The 24,735-nt window shown below is 49.8% G+C and overlaps 2 protein-coding genes across 5 annotated transcripts; one reads left to right on the forward strand and one right to left on the reverse strand.

The window, feature by feature from the left end:
* Window positions 1-128: 128 nt before the first annotated feature.
* Window positions 129-19,681, forward strand: TPM4 (tropomyosin 4). Of its 4 annotated transcripts, none has more exons than XM_035117022.2 (9): window positions 129-369; window positions 3,665-3,790; window positions 6,318-6,451; window positions 7,394-7,511; window positions 9,121-9,191; window positions 11,007-11,082; window positions 13,283-13,345; window positions 13,447-13,516; window positions 14,523-15,552. In XM_035117022.2, the coding sequence occupies exons 1-9, from the start codon at window positions 256-258 to the stop codon at window positions 14,603-14,605; spliced, it is 855 nt and encodes a 284-aa protein (XP_034972913.1). In that variant the 5' UTR covers window positions 129-255; the 3' UTR covers window positions 14,606-15,552. The 4 variants fall into 4 exon arrangements, with proteins under 4 accessions (XP_034972913.1, XP_034972912.1, XP_034972915.1 ...); XM_035117021.2 differs by lacking the exon at window positions 14,523-15,552 and adding an exon at window positions 15,797-19,681 and having other exon boundaries at window positions 139-369; XM_035117024.2 differs by lacking the exons at window positions 129-369; window positions 3,665-3,790 and adding an exon at window positions 5,243-5,522 and having other exon boundaries at window positions 14,523-15,550.
* Window positions 19,381-24,734, reverse strand: FAM32A (family with sequence similarity 32 member A). The gene is made up of 4 exons (XM_035117039.2): window positions 24,584-24,734; window positions 22,734-22,878; window positions 21,936-21,989; window positions 19,381-19,772 (listed from the first exon to the last, which is right to left on the reverse strand). The coding sequence occupies exons 1-4, from the start codon at window positions 24,661-24,663 to the stop codon at window positions 19,704-19,706; spliced, it is 348 nt and encodes a 115-aa protein (XP_034972930.1). The 5' UTR covers window positions 24,664-24,734; the 3' UTR covers window positions 19,381-19,703.
* Window position 24,735: the final 1 nt, after the last annotated feature.

Below are 24,735 nucleotides of genomic sequence, written 5' to 3' on the forward strand. Positions count from 1 at the left end.
TGCTTTTCTTTTCTTTAAAGACGCCGAGCTCCAAATAAGGTGCCGGCCGAGTGCTGGAGAGATTCCTCCCTTCTTATCGCTTGGAAAGGGTTGCCTGGCATGAGACACATGGGGGGGGGGCTGGCAGCTACGTCAGCACAGCCAGGAGTTTAAAACCGTGCCCCCCGGTCGCCTGCCTGCTTGCCTGCCTGCCCTCTGTCCTAACTCTGTCCACAGAATCTCACACCGGAAGACGCCGACCCCCCAGCCGCAAAGATGGAGGCCATCAAGAAGAAAATGCAGATGTTGAAACTGGACAAGGAGAACGCCATCGACCGGGCAGAACAAGCCGAGGCGGACAAGAAGGCGGCAGAGGACAAGTGCAAACAGGTGAGGGGGCAGAAGACAGGTGAGGGGGCAACAGGTGAGGGGGGCCATGTGGGGGGAGAGGTGGGATCAAACTGCCCCATGAGGAGGTTTAATACATGCATTAATCGTCCGTGCTGCTGCTATGGTAGCATTGTTTTAATTTTGATTATGTGCTCCGTAGATTTATACGGAATGAATCTTTATTGCTAAAAAGCTATAAGCTGCCGCAATCGGCCGCAATGCGTAGGATGCAAATAATTGATTTAAAACGACGACAACAGCAAACATACCAAAATGCAAAAAAATCACTCTTGTGTATGTTAAGCACTCCACTTCTCTCTCACACACACCCTTATGATACTTCTCTTGGTGCCTAGCTCTCAACTTCCTTGCAGCCGGGGCAAATTTTGCAACCTGTGAAAAATAATAAGGACATTCTTGCCAGCCGGCGAAATAAGAGATTTGCTCAAGGGAGGTCGGTTGGGAAGAGAGCCAAGGATGTAATTGAGGGATTTTGTCTAGGGGGTGTATATAAAGGGCATGCAGATTTATATTGTGGTTTTATCCTGTGAACTGGCAGGGAGGTATATAAATTCAACGGGTTTTTTTTGGGGGGGGGAAGAATTGTAGGGTTGAAAGGACCCCAATGGGGGTGGGCTTGGATTCCTGCTCTTCTCAGAATGCTCCCCATCCCCCATTGCCTGAACTTTCCCCAGGGCGGTTCAGCCGCAGAATTATGCCCATTCTACAGACCATGCCACTGAGGCACAAACTGATAGGTGTCTTCAGAAGCAGCTTCTAATGGGCTTACTGTCAGGTAAGCCCCTGCTGGGGTGAAATGGGGCCTGTTCGCTCCTCCAAGACGCAGATTCTGGTCCGCAGGAACCCTCCATAGCTTCTTCTGGCTGCTTTTATCCTTTTTGAGTCTGGACAAGCAGAGCAGAGGCGGCCCAGCGATCTCACTGGTTCCCACGAATTTCCCCAAACAACAGTGCTTGGTGGGAGGCTAGCTACTTCCCTTCCTCATATTTCCCATGAAGGACAGATGAGCTCATGGCTGGATGTGATGGGCAGGATTAAGAGGCATTTATTTGCAGCTCTCGGCACCCAGGGAAGAGCACGGACAGCTCGCTACCTGGGTTTAAGGCTGACCTTTTGGGATCAGGTGCTGGCAAACTCTGGGTCCCAGGGGTGGTGAGGCCAGGCTGCCTCCTCTCTCCCGCTCCCTCTGTTCCCCCAGCGGCAGTTTAAGCCACTCCAGCTGGCACCAAAGGCCCAGGCTCAGCTGTCTCTCGGCCGTAGCCCCCCAAACCCAAAGCGGGGAGCGGCCCATTAACACACTGGGCAACCGCAGCACCTGTCAAATGGAGGAGAAAAATTTCTCCGATGAAAATAGGGACGTCCTATTCCATCCCCTCCAACGTTTCTCCCCTGAAAATAGGGACGTCCTATTCCATCCCTCCAACGTTTCTCCCATGAAAATAGGGACGTCCTTTTCCATCCCCTCCAACGTTTCTCCCATGAAAATAGGGACGTCCTTTTCCATCCCCTCCAACGTTTCTCCCATGAAAATAGGGGTGTCCTATTCCATCCCCTCCAACGTTTCTCCCGTGAAAATAGGGGTGTCCTATTCCATCCCCTCCAACATTTCTACCCTGAAAATAGGGACGTCCTAAGGAAAAGTGGGATCATATCAGAAACCGGGGCAGCTTCTGTAAATCTGGGGCTGTCCCTGGAAAATAGGGGCACTTGGAGGGTCTGCAGAAGGAGAGGGGCCATTATGGTGTTGGCTCAAGGCCAGGTGAGTGGGGAAGGGGACGAGTGAGAAGTAGCCTCAGGCTCCCCCACCCGCCATCCCCCCCCCAAAAGAGAACATTGCAAAGGGCAGCACAGGTCGTTCTTTCCCACAGCCTGATAACTTTATCGCTGGCCAGCCACAAGATAAGGGGAGTGCTCTTCAGAACCAGGGAAACTGGCACTCAGCTCCGGCCTGGAATGATATAAATAGTTGCTTTGAGAAAGCAGGATGGATTTATAAGGGAAGGTGGGGGAGAGGGAGAGAGATAAAGCTCCGGAATACATTTTTGGGCTGCTTGGCCCAAGGAGCAAAGGGGTAGTTTTCCATAAGCGGTTGCAAGAGTGTATCACAATTTAATATTGAAATAAAACGCTGTTGTCTGACCCAACAAAGTACGGTAAGTCTGCCTTGTTGTGGTTTTTTCCTCTTGGTGTTTCCTTCTCCCCTGTGGAAGCAAGGAGTGCAACATAAAAAAAAAAGATTCCTGGTGGATGGCAATTCTTGCTGCAGGCCAGCTTAGATCTGAGTCAAATGCACTAGGAATTTTTTCTTGGTTTACTGTAAAGAAAAACACCAAACGAAAAAACCCAGACATTTTGTCAGATTTTAAAAAATCCAAATTTAATCCTGAAAAAGAGGACGTGTCTGGGATATATAGGACATATGGCAACCCAACCCCCTATGTTTTTCTTCTTTGGCAATGCTTCGTAGCCGAGGAAGATTGTCTTCCATGAACACAGTCTTAACAGGTAGGTGGCCGTGTTGGTCTGACGTAGTCGAAACAAAATAAAAAAAATTCCTTCCAGCAGCACCTTAAAGACCAACCAAGTTTTTATTTTGGTATGAGCTTTCGTGTGCATGCACACTTCTTCAGATACCACCACCCTTCTGAGTGATACCCCCTCCCCACCCTTTCCCTACATAAGCGCCTGGGGACTTCTGCATGCACACGAAAGCTCATCCCAAAATAAAAACTTAGTTGGTCTTTAAGGTGCTGCTGGAAGGAATTTTTTTATTTTGTTTCGACAGTCAACAGTGACTGTGGAGGCCAATTCTGGATCCACACGTCCTTCCACAGTGGGGACATAGGTTTCCGGGCAGGAGTTGATCCCGGTGAGGGTTTGCCAACCGTGCCTCCCTCTTAGCACATTTCTCCCTTGCATCCTGAGTTCGAGTGTCTTCAAAGCCCACAACACTTTTGGTCAAGGCTGTTCTCCAACTGCAGCGCTCGCAGGCCAGTGCTTCCCAATTGCCGGTGTTTATACTGCATTTTTAAAGATTTGCCTTGAGAGAGTCTTTGAACCTCTTTTGTTGAGTTTGGAATAGAGGCGTTGCTTTGGAAGACGATCATCGGGCGTCCGCACAACATGACCAGTCCAGAGAAGTTGCTGTGGAAGAAACATCGCTTAGACGCTGGAGATCTTTGCTTCTTCCAGGACACCGGCATTTGTCCGCCTGTCTTCCCAAGTGATGTGTATGTAATAATCTACAATATTATCTCTCCCTCTCTTTGGGCAGGTGGAGGATGAGCTGGTGACTCTGCAGAAGAAGCTCAAAGGCACCGAGGATGAGCTCGACAAATACTCTGAAGCCCTCAAGGATGCTCAGGAGAAGCTGGAGCAGGCGGACAAGAAAGCCACGGATGTACGTAGGCCGACCATGCCAAACTTGGGGCTGGGGGAGGGGCCCGCGAATGACTCTGGGGTTGCGGCGCTCATCTCGCTTTACTGGCCAAGGGAGCCGGCGTACATCTTCAAGGTCATGTGGCCAGCATGATAAAGCCGCTTCTGGCGAACCAGAGCAGCGCACGGAAACGCTGTTTACCTTCCCGCCAGAGTGGTACCTATTTATCTACTTGCACTTTGATGTGCTTTCGAACTGCTAGGTGGGCAGGAGCTGGGACTGAGCAACAGGAGTGTACTAGCTGCAATAGCTGATGGGTGCCAGTAGCGTAGGAAGACTGGGTAGGGTGGGGGAGATGGGGTGGCACTGGGGCTGTGGGGGGAGGGGCACCGTGGCTTTGGGTACCCCTCCCAAAGAAAGCTCAACAACTTTGGGCGGTTTCCCAAAGAAGGAAAGCTAAAAAAGCTTCGGACGACCTCCCTTAAAAAGTTCAACTGTGCTCGTGATGGGGGCTGAAGAAGAAATATAAAATGTATGTTGAGGGGGGCAGGTTGGTTGGGCCAAGACATTTGGAGAGCAGGGGGTGCCAGATGGAATAAAAGATGGGCTAAAATGCTGGCTGCAAGGATTAAGAAATCCAAGATTCAAGAGAAGAGGAGGGAGACTTTGGGGAATGGTTAAAGCAGGCATCCCCAAACTTTGGCCCTCCAGATGTTTTGGACTACAATTCCCATCTTCCCGGACCACTGGTCCTGTTAGCTAGGGATCATGGGAGTTGTAGGCCAAAACATCTGGAGGGCCACAGTTTGGGGATGCCTGCTTTAAAGAATTTAAAGAGGAGAACCAGGCATCTGAGCAGCAGCAAAATTAACTAGGAGGAGTGGAAGGATATTTTGAACAACTCAGGCTAGTAAAGAGGAATTCTAGAGGGGGACGGACGGACAGAATCTCAGCAAATGACTTTTGAGGATTTTTTTTTGGGGGGGGGGGCTACGCCCATGGCCACGGCGCCTTTCACCAGTGCGCCTCGGCTGGGGACCCAGGGCTTTCCAAAGCCCCTTTGGAGGAGCACTGCGGAATTTATTTATTTTTTGGGGGGGGCCTCTTGAAAATATTGGGGTGCCCTGCTCCCCCTAGATCCCCCCTGGCGAGCTACGTTGCCTTTAGCAGAGACACCTGCCGGCCCAGGTGAGCAGAGGGGGGGGGCTCCGTCCAGGGTTGCTTCCCTCAAACAGAGGGGGGGTCCCGTCTGATCGCTGGGGGCTCCCTGTCCCCTTAGCAGGAGCAGCAGCAGCACCGGCGCAGCAGCCCAGCCGGCTCTGCCCGCCCCGTCCCGGCTAGCGGACCTCGGAGGTGCCCTCGCTGCTTTGCGCGTCACGCCGAGGGGGCTGTCCTCGGGGTTGTCCCAGAGGTGGCCACGTCATGATGCGCCAGCGGTGCCGACGTCACGGCCCCTCCCCCGGCCCCTCCCCCTCCTCCCTCCCTCCCGACGCCGCTGCGCCCTCGCCACCCCGCACCGGACCGGAGAGGAGCCGCGCCCGCCCTTGGCTTCCCTTGGCCGTCGCTGCTGCTCCCTTGGCCGTTGGCGCCTCCACGTGTGTCGCCGGGTTCCGACGGGATGGCCGCCGCCACGGGCTCCCTGGAGGCGGTGAAGCGCAAGATCCAAGCGCTGCAGCAGGAGGCCGACGAGGCCGAGGACCGCGCCCAGATCCTGCAGCGCCAGCGCGACCAGGAGCGCGAGCTGCGCGAGAAAGTGAGCCGTCGGAAGGAGAGCCTCGGCCGGCAGGGCGCGGCGCAACTCCACCGCCGGGCTGGCTCCACTTTGCGCCTCTCTCCAACCTTTCTCTCTCCGCTCTCCTCCTCCTTTTTCTCCTCGCTCCTGCTGCCCCGGGACGCCCCGTCGGGGGAGAAGGGCGCGCCGTCGCTGCCGCCGCCGCCCGTTCCCCTCGCTTAGGATCGCCTTGCGCGGGAGCCGGGAAAGGGCGAGGAGCGCCCCCCGGGGGGAGCCCGGAGGATGAGGAGGAGGGAGAGCCTTAGCCGTCGAGGCTCCGCCCGACGCCTCTGCAAGATGCTCCCGGGCCGCGCGCCTCCTCTCGGCTCCTTCTGCGCCTCCTTCCCGCTGCGCCTGGATGCCTGGAGGAGGGGGGACCCCCGGGCCGGACCTCGATCCGAAGGGATGGGACACATCCTGCTCTCCTGCTTCTTCTCCTCCTCCTGCTGCTTTTTCTCTCCTACCTGTCCTCGCCTGGCGTCTTCCTCCTTCTCTTTCCGGGCCTTTCAGGGGCTGCCAGGTAGGAAGCAAGGGGAGAGCCCCCCCCCAGGAGACCCGTTGACGCCATTTCCCACTGGCCATGGGTGGAAATGTGGGCACGGGGGGGGGAACCCTAAAACTTAAACCATCCCCCCCTAGCCTCAGGAGCACCCAGTTAGCCAGAGCTGGAGAGAGAAGGTGGGTGGGGTTAGGGGGGTTCCCGGATTTTGTCCTTGCATCATCCAACTCCCAGTGGCTCAACCCCCCCTCGCCTCCCCCCTCTGTGTTTCCCCACAGGCAGAAGGGGAGGTGGCCGCTCTGAACCGCAGGATCCAGCTGGTGGAAGAGGAATTGGATCGGGCCCAGGAGCGTCTCGCTACCGCTTTGCAGAAGCTGGAGGAAGCGGAAAAGGCGGCTGACGAAAGCGAGAGGTACCTTCAACTTTGCACGTGGCGAAAGCGGCTTGCAGGGCAGGATCCGTAGCCCCACAGCAGCTGGGGCTGGCCAAAGTAGTAGTAGTAGTAATAGTAATACTGTAATAATAATAATTTTATTATTTGTACCCCACCACTCTGGGCGATTTCCAACACACACAAAAACATAATAATACACCAAGCATCAAAAACTTTCCTATACAGGGGGGGCTGCCTTCAGATATCTTCTAAAAGTTGACATCTGGTGGGAGGGAGTTCCACAGGGCAGGGGCCACTACCGAGAAGGCCCTCTGCCTGGTTCCCTGCAACCTCACTTATCGCAGGGAGGGGACCGCCGGAAGGCCCTGGGAGTTGGCCCTCCATGTCCGGGCTGGACGCTGGGGGTGGAGACACTCCTTCAGGTATACTGGGCTGTTTAGGGCTTTCAAGTTCAGTACCAACCCTTTGAATTGTGCTCAGAAACATCCCAGGAGCCAATGCAGGACCGGTGTTATATGATCTCGGCGGCCGCTCCCAGTCCCCAGTCTGGCTGCTGCATTCTGGATTAGTGGCAGTTTCTGGGTCACCTTCCAAGGTAGCCCCACGGAGAGTGCATGGCAGTAGTCCAAGTGGGAGATAACCGGAGCATGCACCACTCTGGCCGGACAGTCTGCGGGCAGGGAGGGTCTCAAATGAAGCTGGTAGACGCCCTTCCTGGTTGCAGAGTAGTTGGGGGGGGGCAAGGTAGTCTTCCCTCCCACCTTTGCACAATTTAGGATTTGTCCCCAGCCACGACTGTGGGAATGAGTAGACCCCGAAGTAGATGTCTCTCTATTCCAACCCATGGGCTCGATCTGGTCTCATCCGACAAGACAAAACGCCGACCCAAGGGCCTTGAGCGTTGCAGGTGGGGAAGGACGGGTGGGTGGGCGTTCAGAATGGCTCCCCTTGTGTCTCCAGAGGCATGAAGGTGATCGAAAACAGAGCCATGAAGGACGAGGAGAAAATGGAAATTCAGGAGATGCAGCTGAAGGAAGCCAAGCACATCGCAGAGGAGGCCGACCGCAAATATGAAGAGGTGAGTTGGGGGGGCTCTCCTGGGGGGGGAAGTGGTGGGGGCTGCGCAGGGCTAGCTTTGAATGCAGACCCGTCTAGCAGCAGCTAAAACGCCCCCTTTGGAGTTCCTTGCCGCAGGCAAAATGAACCTGAATCGTTCAAAAAAGCTAATCGTTAATTTTTTTAAAGGCATTTTCGAAACTAATTCTTAAGCAAAAATGGGTTCGTATTTTTTTTTTCATTCAGTGAGGTTATTTTTGTATGAAGAGGGAAAAAATTTTTCTGGAGTTTTAGAAGCGAGTTCCTAAATCTGTTCATATTTAAACAAACAGAAAGCGTACATCACTTTTGGGTTCAGGCAAAATCACGAAGAGAACAGGAAACATTCGAAAGCCCTAGAAAGAGACCAAGACGTAATGATAACAAGGTTTCCAAACTGAAGAGCAGGAATCAAAATTTTAGTAGAGAGAAAATAACAGATTTAATTGTATTATTTATCAATGAACGTTTCAGCAAAGTGTCTGCTGTAATTATGCTGAAGATTTGCCATTCCAGCAGAGACCTTCTCTGCCTTTCAATCTCAAGCCCCACAAATATCAATGTGATAGTCTGACAAACACCCTCCCCCCTTTAAAAGTCAGTATTTGATTCTCTTTAACGAGGATATATGGAAACAGGGAAGTGCTCAGCTGCATGAACGGAAAGCAGTGATACCAAATCTGAAGGTTCTGGCAAAATATAACTTCACCGGAACCTGAATCTTTGCATTTTTTTTTTATTTTTTTTTGCAACAGCAGAGACTGGGAGATAAATCGCTGGCTCTGCGATTTGGGCATTGCTCCTTGCAGAGCAAGCTGCAATCGTTAGATCAAGAGATAAAGTTGTGAGGTCACTTCCTGCAGCTCGGAGGGTAGCATCCGGCCTGGAGGCCAGGGGCATGTCAAAGCCCCCCCCCCAATTTGGCGGCTTCCTGTGTTCCTATCTGGGTTTTGCAAATCTTTTCTTTCACGCCACGTGAAGTCTATGACCAGTGCCGGAGTTACGTATAAGCTAAACAAGCTATAGCTTAGGGCCCTGCTCTCTTGGGGGCCCCCAAAAAAATTCAAAGGGGAAAAAACACCTGGATGTACATTTCCCAAATATAATAAACCCAACATAGAGCAACTGTTTTTTTGTGTTACGTTGGCTCCTATATGTTATGTGCAAATGGCTTGAGATACCTATGAGGTCCATAAATGACCACCTAGCATTTTCCAACACAAAAAAACAGCGACCATTTGTTGTTGACAAAGGACAGCTGGACCTATAAAGGAGCTGAGGGCCACATCAAGCCTCAATCCGGCCCTGGGTCTATCCATGCCCCAGCTTGGAAGGTCAAGGATTATTATGGTGTGTGTTACAGGCTGCCCCCACGATTTCATAAACTGGTAGCCCCCTCCAATTCTGGGCTCCTTCTCTCCCATTTCGCCCTCTGAAACCGATGGGCTCCTTGCAAACTTTCAGATTTGTCTCCAGCCGACTGCTTTGCCATTGGGAGGAAATTCCTTTTGGGTCTTTCCTGCCCCTCTGTTTTTGGAGCCCTGCACGGCTCCTGGGGTTTCGCCTTCTCTGATCCGCCACGCTTCCTGCAGGTTGCCCGGAAACTGGTCATTCTGGAGGGAGAACTGGAAAGAGCAGAAGAACGGGCGGAGGTTTCCGAATTGTGAGTATCCCTTGGTGCATGTGAATGGAGCCACGAGGTTGCTTTTGAAAGAGATCTCTCTGGCGGTTTCCATTCAGTACCCCACTTGGGCGTGATCTCAGTGGGGTGGGGTTTTTTTGGCGGTGCCTCGATTTTAGTGGGACATGGGGGTTTCCAGGGATTGGGGGAGCAGGAGGCTAATGGGAATTAAGAGTCTGGGGGGGGCACAGATTGCCCCCACCTCTGCTCAGGGTCGTGGCAACTGGACCTGAATTCCCCACTTCAGCCCAGAGACTCTCTCGTTTGTGCGAATATTGGGATTCTGCAATAAATAAGGGAGTCGGCTCGCCCACCAAAGGCAGTGTTTGAAGTATATATATATATATATATAAATAATTTTTCTATTGGATTGTAAAAAATATAAATGTACAACAAAGAACAACTCAAGATCCAAATATCGAGATAACTCTGAATTTCCCAACTCTCTCCCCCCCCCCAATTCCTTCCATGGGCCCTAATAATAATATTTACAACTGCATATCAATACTTACTCAAGCTTTTATCCCTCCAAATTATCCATATTTTCAATTATTTTACAAATGTGGTTAAAATCCTGCTGATGTTTTAACCTGCTTGCAATGGTCTCATGAGCAGATTAAAAACTTTCCCCATTCTTGTCTTCTTGGTTTCTGAGCTTCCCAGTTAATTTTGCCATTTCAGCATAGCCCATCATTCTTCCCTGGTCAGGGTTATTTCTTCCTTCCATCTCTGGGCTACTAGCATCCGTGCGGCTGTTGTGGCGTACATAAACTCTCTTTTCTGGTCCTGTACCTATAATTCCTAATAAGAAGGCTTCTGGGGTTTTTTTTTATACAAAGGTTATTTTAAACTTTTTTAAATTATATATCATCTCCCAGAGAGAATTTAAAGCGGGGTAGGCAACCTAAGGCCTGTGGGCCGGATGTGGCCCAGTCGCCTTCTAAATCCGGTGTTGTGGCACTGTGGGTTAAACCACATTTGCCGATCAGAAGGTCGGTGGTTCGAATCCCTGCGATGGGGTGAGCTCCTGTTGCTCGGTCCCAGCTCCTGCCAACCTAGCAGTTCGAAAGCACGTCAAAGTGCAAGTAGATAAATAGGTACCACTCTGGCGGGAAGGTAAACGGTTTTTCCGTGTGCTGCTCTGGTTCGCCAGAAGCGGCTTTATCATGCTGGCCACATGACCTGGAAGCTGTACGCCGGCTCCCTCCGCCAATAAAGCGAGATGAGCGATGCAACCCCAGAGTCGTCCGCAACCGGACCTAATGGTTAGGGGTCCCTTTACCTTTAGGCAACCTAAGGCCCGGGGGCCGGATGTGGCCCAGTCGCCTTCTCAATCCGGCCCACGGACAGTCCGGGAATCAGGGTGTTTTTACATGGGTGGAATGTGTCCTTTTATTTAAAATGCATCTCTGGGTTATTTGTGGGGCATAGGAATTCATTCAAACCCCCCAATATATCTATCTCTATCTCTATCTCTATCTCTATCTCTATCTCTATCTCTATCTCTATCTCTATCTCTATCTCTATCTATCTCTATCTCTATCTATCTATCTATCTATCTATCTATCTATCTATCTATCTATCTATCTATCTATCTATCTATCTAATCCGGCCCCCCACAAGGTCTGAGGGACAGTGGACTGGCCCCCTGCTGAAAAAGGTTGCTGACCCCTGGTTTAAAGTTAAGGGGGCTTTTGAATGTGTTGTTAAACAAAGCGGGGGGGGGGAGACCCACCTGGGAGAGTGGGGGGGGGATGACAAGCGCTGACCTCCAGGCTGTATTTCGCCCCCTGGCAGGAAATGCGGTGACCTTGAAGAGGAACTAAAGAACGTCACCAACAACCTCAAGTCGCTTGAAGCTCAGTCGGAGAAGGTTGGTAGTAAGCCTTGGAAGAGGCTGGGATTGAAGAGGCGGACTTGGCAGGGCTGGCTGGGAAGGGGGGGGTCTCTTCTCCCCAGCCCCCCCTCAAGCCCAACCTTGTTTGTGGAGAGCAGCCTCCTGCAGACAAGTTGGGGGGCATCGTGATCCTTGATGCTTCCCTGTTTTGGCTCTTGAAGAGGCAGCCCCGGGACGCTGCCCACCTCGGGGTGACTGGCGTGTGTGGGAATCTCGAGGTTGGCAGGAGAGGATATATTGATTAATATTACCCTTCCTAAGTTGCGCTAGCAAGTTTATTCACTTAGCAGAGTGCATTCCCCTTCTTACGCAGCAGAAAACTGGTTGCAGGGTCGTGTGAGTCTCTTAAGACTCTTGAAAGACCTACATTGGCTCCCAGTACGTTTCCGAGCACAATTCAAAGTGTTGGTGCTGACCTTGAAAGCCCGAAACTGCTTTGGCCCAGTAGACCTGAAGGAGCGTCTCCACCTCCATCATTCTGCCCGAACACTGAGGTCCAGCGCCGAGGGCCTTCTGGCGGTTCCCTCCCTGCGAGAAGTGAGGTTACAGGGAACCAGGCAGAGGGCCTTCTCGGTGGTGGCGCCCGCCCTGTGGAACGCCCTCCCACCAGAGGTCAAAGAGAAAAACAACTACCAGACTTTTAGAAGACATCTGAAGGCAGCCCTGTTTACGGAAGTTTTTAATGTTTGATGGATCACTGTATTTTAATATTTTGTTGGAAGCCGCCCAGAGTGGCAGGGGAAGCCCAGCCAGATGGGCAGGGTATAAATAATAAATTATTATTATATTATTATTATTAACAATTTAATCTGGCTTGCCCAGATTGAGATATGTTCTGTTATTCCTGGTGAGGCCCCTTTGAGCCCTCCTAAAAGAATAAAAGACCCCGCAGTCTTATTCATAAGTAACAAAAAGTAGTTTTGCTCACGATCAGCCTTTGGGCTTAAAGTTGCAAACATGTACAGACAGGTTTACCCCATAGGGGAGATATCCTGGGGGAACTTGTTGGCTGGCAGCCGGCAGTCCAGTCTAGGGGAATCAGGAATCAGGCAGGATGGAAAAGAAGGGAGGTGGCAGGCAGGGCCGGTGCTAGGGTTTTTTGCGCCCTATGCGAGATCACCTTCTGCCCCCCCATTAATAAAAAAATTAAATAAATAAAAATAAAAAATAGGGAAAATAAAAATAGAAAGTAGAAAAAATGGGAAAGTAGAAAAAATTAAAAAGTAGAAAAAATTAAAATAAAAATAAAAAGCAGCTGAGAGGCGCAGCGAGGTGGCCCCAGGCTCACACTCCCCGGAGCTTCGTGTGGGGAGCACGAGCCTGGGGCCACCTCCTCTGCGGCTGTCATCTGTTCTCCGGAGGCACGCGCGCGCCTCAGGATAGCAGCCTGAAGCCGCTCAGGAGGTGACAGGCGCAGTGGAGGCACGACCCCAGGCAGCACCGGGGGGCGGTGGCGGGCAGACTGGCCAGCGCCCCCTCCATTTTGGCGCCCTAGGCAGCTGCCTAGTTCGCCTAAATGGATGCGCCGGCCCTGGAGGTGGCTGTGTGACTTGGCCTTTTAGCAGGTCTGGAAAGGTCACGCCCACCTACTAGTCACAAGCAAAGGAAAGATGCTCCAGCCAGGTGTAACAGGAAGTTCTGACTGGTTGGACCAACATCCCCTGCAGGACCGCTCTAGCAAAACAGGGAATGCTGTACTTGACTGCTTGAGTGGCTTACATCCCAAGAGCAAGAGCATCACGTTAGGGCAGGGAGGAGGAACCCAGAAGAGTGGTGTCCAAGCTCTTACAGTATATAGACTTTTAGGGCAGTGATGGCCCAACTTGGCCCTCCAGATGTTTGGGGACTACAGTTCCCATCATCCCTGACCACTGGTCCTGTTAGTTAGCGATGATGGGAGTTGTAGTCCCAAAACAGCTAGAGGGCCAAGTTGGGCCATCGCTGCGTTAGGGATTTGGCCCTGGGCGGCTCACGGTTATGGCCGGGGGGTTGCGTGGAACAGAAGCCCCCACTCCCCGCCATGAGGGCTTTGAGCTCTGCTGCGAAAGCAGATCATCATGGACTTCGGAGAGGAGGGTGGGCCAGGGAAAGGGAATGGGGGCTTGCAGCGGCGGTTTCAGCTGTTGCCCAGGATTTCCTAGGCATAATTGAGTCTGTTTTCGCCCTGTTTTTATAGTACTCTGAAAAGGAGGACAAGTACGAAGAGGAGATCAAGCTTCTGACCGACAAGCTGAAGGAGGTTAGGCTCCTGGGTGGCTGAGTTGGTTTTGGGGTGGGTTGGGGGGTCTCTGCTCAGTGGTCACGGCCCCCTTTTCTTGTCCCCTCGCCCCGTGTCTCTAGGCTGAAACGCGCGCCGAGTTTGCAGAGAGAACGGTTGCCAAACTGGAAAAGACGATCGATGACCTGGAAGGTATGAGGCTGTTGCGTATGAAGTGTGTGTGTGATTTAAGTTGCCAAGTTAGTTTCTATCGCTGCATGTTTGCGGTTAGCCCCAGGAAGTCCGTATCTGCCCCCTGAGCTGTGGCCGGACTCTCACCTCTGTGTGGTCAGGCTGAGAATGATGACCAGGAAGTCTTGGGGGTCACTTCAGTCCCTTGGTTCTCAAACTTAATCCGTTCCGGAAGTCCGTTCCAAAACCAAAGCGTTCCAAAACCAAGATGCGCTTTTCCCATAGAAAGTAGTGCAAAACGGATTAATCCATTCCAGACTTTTAAAAACATCCCCTAAAACAGCAACTTAACATGAATTTTACTATCTAGCGAGACCATTGATCCATAAAATGAAAGCAATCATCAATGTACTGTACTATAAAATAAATAAGACAGTATTGTAGATGAAAAAAATGGGAAAATTTTCTTCTTCTTCCCTGCACTGATGTTTGGATGGAGGGCTTTTATCCATTTCCGCAGTCGCACAATCAATCAGTAGCTGAACTGGGCTCCACGCAGTCATAAAAACAAATGAACCAAAAAGGCCTCAAGAACGGAAACTCAAAATAAAGAGCAAAAACCAAAGCCCCAAACAGAATCCATTCCGGAAGTCCGTTCGACTTCTGAAATGTTCGGAAACCAAGGCGCAGCTTCTGATTGGTGCAGGCACCCCGGAAACAATAGCCGACAGCCGCATTGGACATTCGGCTTCTAAAAATCGTTCAAAAACCGAAACACTTACTTCCGGGTTGTCGGAGTTTGAGAACCAAGGTACCACTGTATTGTCCTTTTTGCAAAATGACTGGGCTTTAACGCAGGTGGAAGTGTTCTGGACAAACTAATGCCTCTCTTATTGCTGAAATCTTTCTGAAAATCTCCTCTGGAATGTTTCTCTAGCCTTCTGTGTGTATTTTTTTAACGTTCCCTTTCCTCCCTTCTGTCTTTCCTCCTAACTTGCTCCTCTCGCTCTGTTTCTCTGCCCGGCAGACGAGCTGTACGCTCAAAAGCTGAAGTACAAAGCAATCAGCGAGGAGCTGGACCACGCTTTGAACGACATGACTTCCTTGTAGGAAGATAAATCGATCGGTGCGATCTCTCTACCGGCTCTCCTTCCCTGCCTAAGAACTTGCTGCCTCTGTGTGCCTTATCCACAAGTTTTCCACTCTTTTTTCCTGTCTTCTTTTTTTTCTGTAAAAACTTGCTTCCATTAAAAAACACCTAAAGTTCTTGTATTTCCTCTCTGCTTAATCATTTTCTCCGTTTCCTGTACGAAAGGCGTCTCTCCCTCTCAATTGCATCCCTATTATTAGCCGGTTTTCTGAGGTCTAAGGTGGCTTGAGTTAATAGTTTAAAACAATTACCGGTAATACAGAAAAGAAAGATTTAACAGCCCTCAAATGGACTAACTAGCCAAGCTGAAAGCTAGATGCAGGAAATGTCAGTTTGCTGTTCTGCTTTTAATTATTTCCTTGTTTTTATCCTGTATTTTATTCTGCAAACTGCCCTTTTGATGAAGGGTGGTAGACAAATCTAATAGATAAATTCAATATTACACCACAGCGCTAGATATTTTAGGGTGGGAGGGTGGCTGTGGTTTTTACCCGAATTTCCACAAACCCTCAAGAAAGAGGGCTTGTTTCTATCTGAGCCCAGCCCTTTTTTGTAGCTTGCCGGAGATCACGGATTCCAGAGACAAATACAGTGGTCCCTCGACTTACGAACTTAATCCGTTCCGAATGCACATTCGTAGGCGGAAAAGTTCGGAAGTCGAAACGCGGTTTTCCATAGGAAAAAAAATATTCAGAAAAATTCGTCAGTCGAAAAAACCGCATGTAAAAATTCGTAAGCCGAAAAAACAGCATTTAAAGGCGCCAACGGTTTCCGTTCAGATGTAGAAAAAATCGCAAGCGTTCGGCCATTTGTCCCGTTCGTAAGTCGAAACCTACATATGTCGAGTAATTTGTAAGTCGAGGGACCACTGTAGTCTTCTCCATCCAACCCATTGTCCGGGATGATGGTGGTGGGAATTAAACCGGGGGGGGGCACATCTGGTTTCCTTCAATTTCATTAAAACTTATGCACCAGGCGTAAGAAAAGCGCTTGCCTGGGGAAAAGCTTATTCAGAGGGGTGGCTGCCTTGATAAAAAAAAACCCACAACTGGTCGGCTGCAACTAGAAGGTGGAATAGAGCCGTCCTAGTCAGACATACCCCTTGAAACGGGCGTCTTAAAAGAAACTTATCTCCCATTCATTCTCATCAGAAAAAGTTGCCCAGGCGAAGGAAGAGAACTTGACTTTGCACCGGACGCTGGATCAAACCCTCAGCGAGCTCGGCAGCATATAACCCCGCGCGGGGGAAAAAAAGCATCCGGACTTCGGGAAGCCGAAAGGATCCTGCGAAAAATAGCGGCTTCCTCTTTGAATCCCCTTCTCTCCTGCTCTCTCTCTCGTCTTCCCCACCTTTTAGATCACACAAAATGCCAACCTTCTCTTCCCCCTTTAAGCATTGAGGTTTTGGGCACCAACTGAATGTAGTTTTTTGTTGTTGTTGTTAGTAATCCTCTGCGGCAGGATGTTGCGAAACCGGGAAAGCTGCGCGCCAAGGCATCCGTTTCTCGCAGGGCTGCTCCAACGGTGCTAACTTCTCTCGATACTGGAAACGCACGTGTTTTGTGCAAAACCGAGGGGTGCGGGGAGCAGGGGCCCAGTTGAGGCGACAGGGAGACGGAGCTCTTGGCGGTAGTCGCAGCATTTTGTTTGCTGCTTTTCCCGCTGCCTGCAGTCGCAAAAGGGCGGGAAACTCTCTTGCAGAAGCACAAAGTTTATGCAGAAAGCCTGCACGTTCTGCAGGAAGACGGCTTTTTTCGCCGCCTTCCTCGTTTACAGAAAGTTCGTAGAACTGGAAGCTTACACATTCCATAGGAAGGCGAGATGTACTGGCTTCCTAGTTTACAGAACTGTGCCAAAATACTATTTCTTTGTGTATGTGTGTGTGTGTTTCGTCTCCTTGAACATCTTGAGAAGCAGACCAAAAAAAGAAGAAAAAAAGCAGGAGTCATTTCCCATTGGCCAATCTTAGGGTGCTCTGATGGGGAAATGGCGGATTCTGCACTTCTGTATTTATTATTATTATTTTGCAAGGAGGGTGGAAGGAAGGGAAACGGGCAACATGAATTCAATCACCCCATCCCGCTAAATGTATCCTGTTAACATGGCTATAGCATTTTTATTATTATTTTTAAGCTTTTCATCTAATAATAAAACCTTTTCCCCCCCAATACACATTTCCACTTTGTGGGGTATTTGTTAACATAATGAATCTAAACATTAGAAAGAACTTCCTGACAGTAAGAGCTGTTCGGCAGTGGAATTTGCTGCCAAGGAGTGTGGTGGAGTCTCCTTCTTTGGAGGTCTTTAAGCAGAGGCTTGACAGTCATCTGTCGGGAATGCTTTGATGGTGTTTCCTGCTCGGCAGGGGGTTGGACTGGGTGGCCCTTGTGGTCTCTTCCAACTCTATGATTCTATGAATCAGGGCCGGATTTAGGTTTGATGAGGTCATCATGGGGCCCAGCTGTCCTTTGTCCACAACAAATTGTCACTGTGCTTTGTGTTGAATGTATCCAAATGGTCGTTGATGGACCTAATAGGGATCTTAATCCATTTGCCCATGTGGCCATGCAACCAGTCCATGCAGAATGTAGGCACCCTATATATAGAAAGGAGCAGAGCAGTGATATTTGAGGGAGCAGGCTAGCAGGCAGGGCCCATGACTACAATCCGAGGAGCCTACACCACACAAAACACAGTGGCTGTAGGTAGGTTTAATTTTATTTGTTTTTTATCTTATATTTTGGAAATGTACATCCAGGTTTTATTCCCCCCAAGAGAGGGGCGCTAAGCTATCACTTGTTTAGCTTATACGTAAATCCGGCACTGTAATGAATATAGATTTAGTGCTGGAATAAGAGGCGTTCCCTTCCCTGAACTGGACAGGGAGCAGCCGCAGCGGTCAAGGGAATGACAAACCGCTTGCTGTTGTTTTTTTTTGAAACTCTGGAGAGTTGGAGACATCCGGCCGGCCGGATCAGCTGCAGAACGAGAGGAACGACGTTTCTTTGGCATTTCAGACTCTTTCTAGGTCATCGGCAAATGCGTTTTGGTGGGGAGATGGGAGGAGAGGCTCTGCTGATCTCATCAGAAGGTGGTTCCACCCAGCGGGGTTGGCATTGCTGCTGGTGGAAAGTATTTTACGTAGGAAGCACGAGAGACTCGAGAAATGATTCCCAAATGCTGGGTATCTTCAGGCAATAAATGCTGCTGCAGCTGCCGTCTACCACAGCCTCCCTGGGGGGGAAAGGGATCCTCGATTTGTGTCCTTTTCAAGGTTCCGCTTACTGAATACATACCTCGGGTTACAGACGCTTCAGGTTGCGCATTTTTGGGTTGCGCACCATGCCGAACCCGGAATTACCAGAACGGGTTACTTCCGGGTTTCGGTGATCATGCATAGGCAGAGGTGCTATGCGCAGAAGTGCCGAATTGTGACCTGCGCATTGCAAACGTGCCTCCCGCACGGATCATGTTTGCAACCCGAGTGTCCACTGTAGTGCCAACAAGGCCCTCAGTGACTTTTGGAAGGCTTAAACAAGAATAAAACCACACCTGGCTTTGTTTTGGAGGCAGCTATCTGAGGCTGAGAGGGGATGCGGGTGGCGCTGTGCATTAAAGCACTCTTGGGCTTGCTGATCAAAAGGTTGGCGGTTTGAATCCCCGCGACGAGGTGAGCTCCCGTTGCTCGGTCCCAGCTCCTGCCAACCTAACAATTCAAAAGCACAGAGTGCAAGTAGATAACTAGGTACTGCTCTGGCGGGAAGGTAAACGGCGTTTCCGTGTGCTGCTCTGGTTCGCCAGAAGTGGCTTAGTCATCCTGGCCACATGACCCGGAAGCTGTACGCCAGCTCCCTCGGCCAGTAAAGCGAGATGAGTGCTGCAACCCCAGAGTCGGTCACGACTGGACCTAATGGTCAGGGGTCCCTTTACCTTTATTATTATTAATACTATTAATATTATTGAATTTGTTTATTGCCCTATATCTGCAGGTCTCAGGGCAGTCGACAAACAAATAAATCACAATATTAAAACACAAAATACATAACAACAACAAACAACAACAACACAAAAAACAAGACGGTCAGGGGTCCCTTTACCTTTACCTGAGCCTGAGAAACAGTGGTAAGGAAAGACATGGATGGGGGCCCTTTAACGAGTATCAGAAGCCAGAATGTTGGTGTACGCACCCATTTTCATTTTTTTACAGTGTTAAAATTGATTGAGGGACCCCTGTGTCTGTTTCCTTTAGTCTGTGTCCTTTTCAAACACACAAGCGAGTTTGTGTGTTTCAGGACAAGGCTGATGTTGACTTAGCCACACCTGAAGCTGGCTCTGCCCAAAGGTGGGTCACTTCCACGTTTAAGAACAGCAACGAGGTCAAGTTCGTGTAAAAGGAGCCGTTTGCCTTTTGCTCAAAAATACGTTTGTTTGCCTCTTTGGACAGAGAGAGACGCTGTTTTTCTGTGTTTTAAATTTTCTTCAGGAGCAGTTTTGGTTTTAAAATGTTTAACGAGTCCCCGTGTGCTGGGCTTTCCGAGTCAAGTGCTGAGGGGAGAAAGAGCCATGCATTTTGATTGTTGGTTTAATAAAAACGATGCAAATAGGCGTTATACGTCTTGGCAGCTGTCCCTAGTTATGTTCATCTAGGAAGAAGGGGAAACGCCCTCAAATGCAGGGCAGCAGTCGGGAGGAGAACAGATGAGCTGGCGGTAAATAAAGCAAAATACATTAACCATTTAGTCACAGAATCCTGATCAAGCCAAACATTTTATATATGGCCTTCCTGGCCTTTATTTAACCTGGAGTCGGAGATAAAATATGATATGATAAAATAACGGAAACATCCAATGGAGATTTTCGGCAGTTAAATAAGAGCGGCCATTTACTTGAAGGTGTAAGATCCAGACGTTTAATCTTCTTTAAAACACAAGTTTAATTGAACCAGTTACAGAAAGTTGTGCTGAACAAGGTCCCCAGAAACGGTCCCGTCTGCTGAGTTGTGCCCTTTCAGCAAAACGAGACAAGCCTGGGAAGCAGGGGAAGCAAAACAAAAATGGCTTATTTCGTCCAGCTGACTTTTGGGATGTCGTAATGCTCTGTCAAGGTGTCCAGGTGCCGATTAAAATCCTAGGAAGGGAAAGGGGAGAGAGATGCAAAATCAAGGCAACCGAAGCGGCTTCAATCATCTCGGATTATATTTTAGAACCCACATTTAATTGTGTAACTATCAAAATACACCAGAATCAGTGGGTTTTGTCGCTCAGTTCAGCAGGCTCTGAACAAAGTGGGCACAGACCAAGGCAGTCCAACACACACAAACACAAAAAGCTTTCTTTAGCGCAGGGGTCAGCAAACATTTTCAGCAGGGGGCCGGTCCACTGTCCCTCAGACCTTGTGGGGGGCCGTACTATATTTTGAAAAAATATATATGAAATTCCTATGCCCCACAAATAACCTAGAGACGCATTTTAAATAAAAGGACACATACTACTCATGTAAAAACACCAGACAGGCCCCACAAATAACCCAGAGATCCTTTTAAATAAAAGGACACATTCCACTCATGTAAAAACATGCTGGTTCCCGGACCTTCCGGGGGCCAGATTTAGAAGGCGATTGGGCCGCATCTGGTCCCCGGGCCTTAGTTTGGGGACCCCTGCTTTAGCGCCTCAGCCCTTGCTTCCCCCCCCCAGGACTAATTGCAGTCATCAGCAGTCGTTAACAGCCATCTACAGGTTTACCACTCCCATCAGCCCATCACCCATTCCCACCCACCCCCACCACCCTCTGCATATATATAAGGGTCTGACACTTCTGTTTCAAGTGTATCTGAAGAAGTGTGCATGCACATGAAAGCTCATACCAAAATAAAAACTTAGTTGGTCTTTAAGGTGCTACTGAAGGAATTTTTTTATTTTACACACAAACATGTATGCCCATTTGTTTGGGGCTTCCAATTATCCGTACTCTATAATCCCATTTTCTGCAGCCAAATTCTGCCTCAAGGGATAATCAATGGGGGGGGGGAACCCTCTTGTGCTTGCTGAGTTGCACAATATGTTGTGGTCCACTTCACTTTCCCCCGGCACCTCGCTCTCATTCCCCAGAGCGCAGCGGCCATTATGCCTCCCTACTTCAGGGAAGCCTGATCAATACTAACGGGAGGCAGATTAGCCCCGCGTTCCAGTTGGCCACGGCAAGAAAGCATAGCTTTCCGGGCACATCGCTGATGCCGGCTTGTGTGTGGCGGGTGAGCCCTTCTCTGCAAGCAAACTGGTTAGATTTGACAGCAATTCAGAGCACCGCTTGCAGCCCAAATCTGGCTATAAGAACGGGATTCGTGGGGGGAGGGGAAGAGGATGCCGATTTTCACAAAATGTGCAAAGTTAGAAACCGCTTCTGTACAAAATACATTGCAGAGGGGGAGACACTGGCCAAGTAATTACCAGTCTGCTGGCTAGACACTAACTTCAAGGCCCTAGCCTGCCAAACAGAAGGACTTTCCTCTGTAACGAAGGGCGCACAGCCACCTTGAGGCGAAGGAGGAGACGGGGAAATTCTCTCTCCTGACATTTGTGGATGACAACCCGGCGGAAAACCCCAACCCCCCCCACCTCTCTCTTCAAGCCTCGTCCCAGTATCCCTGAAGGAGCGTCTCCATTCCGGACACGGGGGTCCATCTCCTTAGGGCCTTCTGGCAGTTCCCTCCCTGCGAGAAGTGAGGTTTCAGGGAACCAGCCCGCCCTGTGGAACGCTCTCCCATCAGATGCCAAGGAAATAAACAACTATCTAACTTTTAGAAGACATGTGAAGGCGGCCCTGTATTGGGAAGTTTTTAATCGTGTTTTTAATATTCTGTTGGGAACCGCCCAGAGTGGCTGGGCAGGCCCGGCCAGATGGGGGAGGTATAAGTAATAAATTATTTTAAAAATCCCTTCCAGTAGCACCTTAGAGACCAACTAAGTTTCTCATTGGTATGAGCTTTCGTGTGCATGCACACGTCTTCAGATATACAAATAAATTCTTCTTCTTCTTCGAGCTGTACATGGAGGGGGCCACAGGGCTCTGAGGTCAGGGATGCCATGCTCAGCATGCAGACGGTCCCTGGTTCCACATTGCGGCTGAAGGACCCCGAGGCAGTAAGTGTTAACAAGGAGACAGACCTTCTCTGTCTACAGGATCCCTCACCTCTTGCCTTGCCCCTTCTCCTTCCCAGAACCTCTCCCCCCCCCACTGGCTGTCGGAGCAAGCATGTCAAGGTAGCATCTCTCCCGTGGGGCAGCGACTCACCTCGACTCTCTGCTTGTGGGTTTTGGATGCTTTCTTCAGGATCCTCTCTATTTGCTGCAGGGCAGAGGGAAAAAGAGGAGTGGTCACTTTTGTTCCTCCAAGGGCTTCCTCGGCCCACCTCCCCTGAAGCCATTTTGACAGACCTCAAATATTTCTCTGCAAAACTTTCCAATGGGCTTTGGACTGTAGGGGCTTACACCTCCCTTTTCAAATGCAAGTATCTGTTAAGCTGAGAACACTCTCAATATGCCCAAGAAGAGATTCAGGAACTAAGTATTGACCATCTCCAAGGAATGGCCAGGCTACCCAGAAAAGGGAATTGATAAGGTATGATCAGATATCCTGGCAGACAGGAGAGAAGCAACACACTCCCATTTCTGCTGGGGACCACCTCTTTCTGTGATGTATGCCTGAAGTTTTGGGGGGTGGTCTCGAGCTACAGCGGAGGCAATTTCAAAAGTCTATATAAGAGCTTGTACACCAATGTTCTGGGTTCCTTTCCTCCCTTCCTGCATGGGGTGAGCGGGGGCCCCTGTTGCAACAGTTTAATAAAGATCAAGCTTACTAGCTGCTTTGCTTCTCAATATTCTCCGCTTGGCCTCTGTTATTTTCTCTTACCGATAGGGAACCAACATAAGGACTCTATACGGGCTCTTGGTTACCCGACAAGGGAAAGAGAGCTCTATACGGGCTCTTCGTTACCCCACAAGGTGTTTCTTATAACACCTGCTTCTGGGTGAAGCAGCCGAGGGGTGCAGAGAAACTGCTCCCCCTCGCCTGCTTCCGGCAAACACCCACCCGCTTCTCCTGCATCTTCTCGTAGGCCAGCTGCGCTGGGGTCCTCTTGTCCAGGGCACGCTTTTCCTCCTCTTCCTCCTCCTGCATCTTGCTGCTCACTATCTGGTCCACGATCTTGCTTTTCTCCTTATCTTTCTTTTTCTTCCTGCAAACAGAAAAAGAGACCTGCGTTTGAAGGGCGGTATATAAAATTTTATTTATTAGGATTAGTATGAGCACAGGCGCACTGGGCCTGCCAAACCCTTCCCAAGGGGGGGGGCAGTCGGTGTGGTGTCCCCCAGATATGCCCCCCCAAATTTTCTGTGTAATTTTATTTGTAGGACATAAAAGAAAAGATTGTGCCGGGGAACGCTTCTCCAACTTCTTACAACGTCGCCTCTCTCTTTTTGATACTGTATCTAATACGTAAATGCACAGATCGAATTGCAAGCTACTTCCTTTTCTCTCTCACATACACATTTATTTTTACCGTACTTTTCTGTCTATAAGACTAGGTTTTTTTTAAAAAAAAATTTAAAAATAATGTTAAAAAGGGGGAGTAGTCTTATACACGGGGGCAATCTCCCCCCATTTTCTTAATTTTGAGCCCCCCCAAATAGGGGGCATGTTATACACAGAAAAATACGGTATTTGATGACGTAATACTAATAAATAATAAAAAATGTGCGCCCCACCCCAGGATCATTCCCTTGTAACTATCCAACCTCCCCAAAACACCTCTTGTGACATTGGTCTGACCCCTCTTTCCGTTTCAATAGTACAAATTCCGTAAACGTCTCGGCTGTTATCTCCCCGGGTTTCTCTCCCCCCCCCTTTCATTTACGTCTCACCATGTTTAGTGAGTGTGTATTAATCATGTCCTTTTTAACCTTTACAATAAAGAGGTCTGGTAAAAATGAAAATTAAAATAAAATACGCCTCCTGCCCATGTCTCCTCAAAATCATGTCTCCTGCATATCCCGAGGCAGAGGGCCTTCTCAGTGGTGGCGCCTGCCCTGTGGAACGCCCTCCCATCAGATGTCAATAAACAAATAAACTACCGTGTTTCTCCGAAAATAAGATACCGTCTTATATTTATTTTTCCTCAAAAAACAACACATTATGGCTTATTTTCCGGCATTGCTGCTGCGCTTATTTTCAGGCATCACTATGTCTTATTTTCGGGGTATGTGGCTTATATGGCTTGTAGGGAAACAGGGTACTATCTGACTTTTAAAAGATATCTGAAGGCAGCCCTGTTTAGGGAAGTTTTGAATGACTGAAGTTTTAATGTACTTTTAATCTTTTGTTGGAAGTCACAGAGAGTGGCTGGGCTTCCCCAGCAGGGTATTATTATTACGTATTGGGCAGGGCATCATCATCATCATCATCATTATTATTATTATCCCCTGGTATTTTTTTTAAAATAAAACATTTTCCGTGTCCTGCATATCCCCTGTCTTAACTTTAATAAAGCATGTCAATTAATCACGAACAGCTATATCTTCTTTTAAAGCAGGCACCCCCAGGCTCGGCCCTCCAGGTGTTTTGGGACTACAACTCCCATCATCCCTGACCACTGGTCCTGTTAGCTAGAGATGATGGGAGTTGTAGTCCCAAAACATCTGGAATGCCGAGCCTGGGGGTGCCTGTTTAAAAGCCATCTAGGCTGGCAGCCACCCCCCTTTCCTCCTGTGGCAGGGAGTTCCGCAGGCTCCTCGGGCGCCATCCCTCCCCGCGCGTGCGCACAAGCGCTTTATAAGTCCTAAGTGCCTTATAGCCCGCTCGTCGGAAAGCAGCAGGAAGTCCCTCCCGCGCGACCGGAAGCTTCCTTCTAGGAGAATCCCGGGGCGTCTCGCTCTCCCCCTCACCGCTTCCCTGCGGGGGACACCCCGACGCCGCCCTTCAGGCGGAGAGCTCCCCGCTGGACGGCCTCGTACTCCGACGACATCCTCCTTCGCTTCGGCCTCCTTCTTTCCTACCGCTCCGTCCTCCACTTCCGGGTGTCGGTATAAACTTCCGG

Source organism: Zootoca vivipara, chromosome 6 (assembly GCF_963506605.1).
Source record: "Zootoca vivipara chromosome 6, rZooViv1.1, whole genome shotgun sequence".
Lineage (NCBI taxonomy): Eukaryota > Metazoa > Chordata > Lepidosauria > Squamata > Lacertidae > Zootoca > Zootoca vivipara.

Bases quoted from the DNA above. Each gene is read 5' to 3' on its own strand.
- TPM4 (XM_035117022.2), top strand. From the start codon at position 256: ATGGAGGCCATCAAGAAGAAAATGCAGATGTTGAAACTGGACAAGGAG. The intron at 6,452-7,393 runs GTACCTTCAACT...TTGTGTCTCCAG, and splicing joins GCGGCTGACGAAAGCGAGAG to AGGCATGAAGGTGATCGAAA. The intron at 13,346-13,446 runs GTTAGGCTCCTG...CCGTGTCTCTAG, and splicing joins TGACCGACAAGCTGAAGGAG to GCTGAAACGCGCGCCGAGTT.
- FAM32A (XM_035117039.2), bottom strand. From the start codon at position 24,663: ATGTCGTCGGAGTACGAGGCCGTCCAGCGGGGAGCTCTCCGCCTGAAG. The intron at 22,879-24,583 runs GTGAGGGGGAGA...TTCTGTTTGCAG, and splicing joins GTGTCCCCCGCAGGGAAGCG to GAAGAAAAAGAAAGATAAGG. The intron at 19,773-21,935 runs GTGAGTCGCTGC...TTCCCTTCCTAG, and splicing joins CCCACAAGCAGAGAGTCGAG to GATTTTAATCGGCACCTGGA.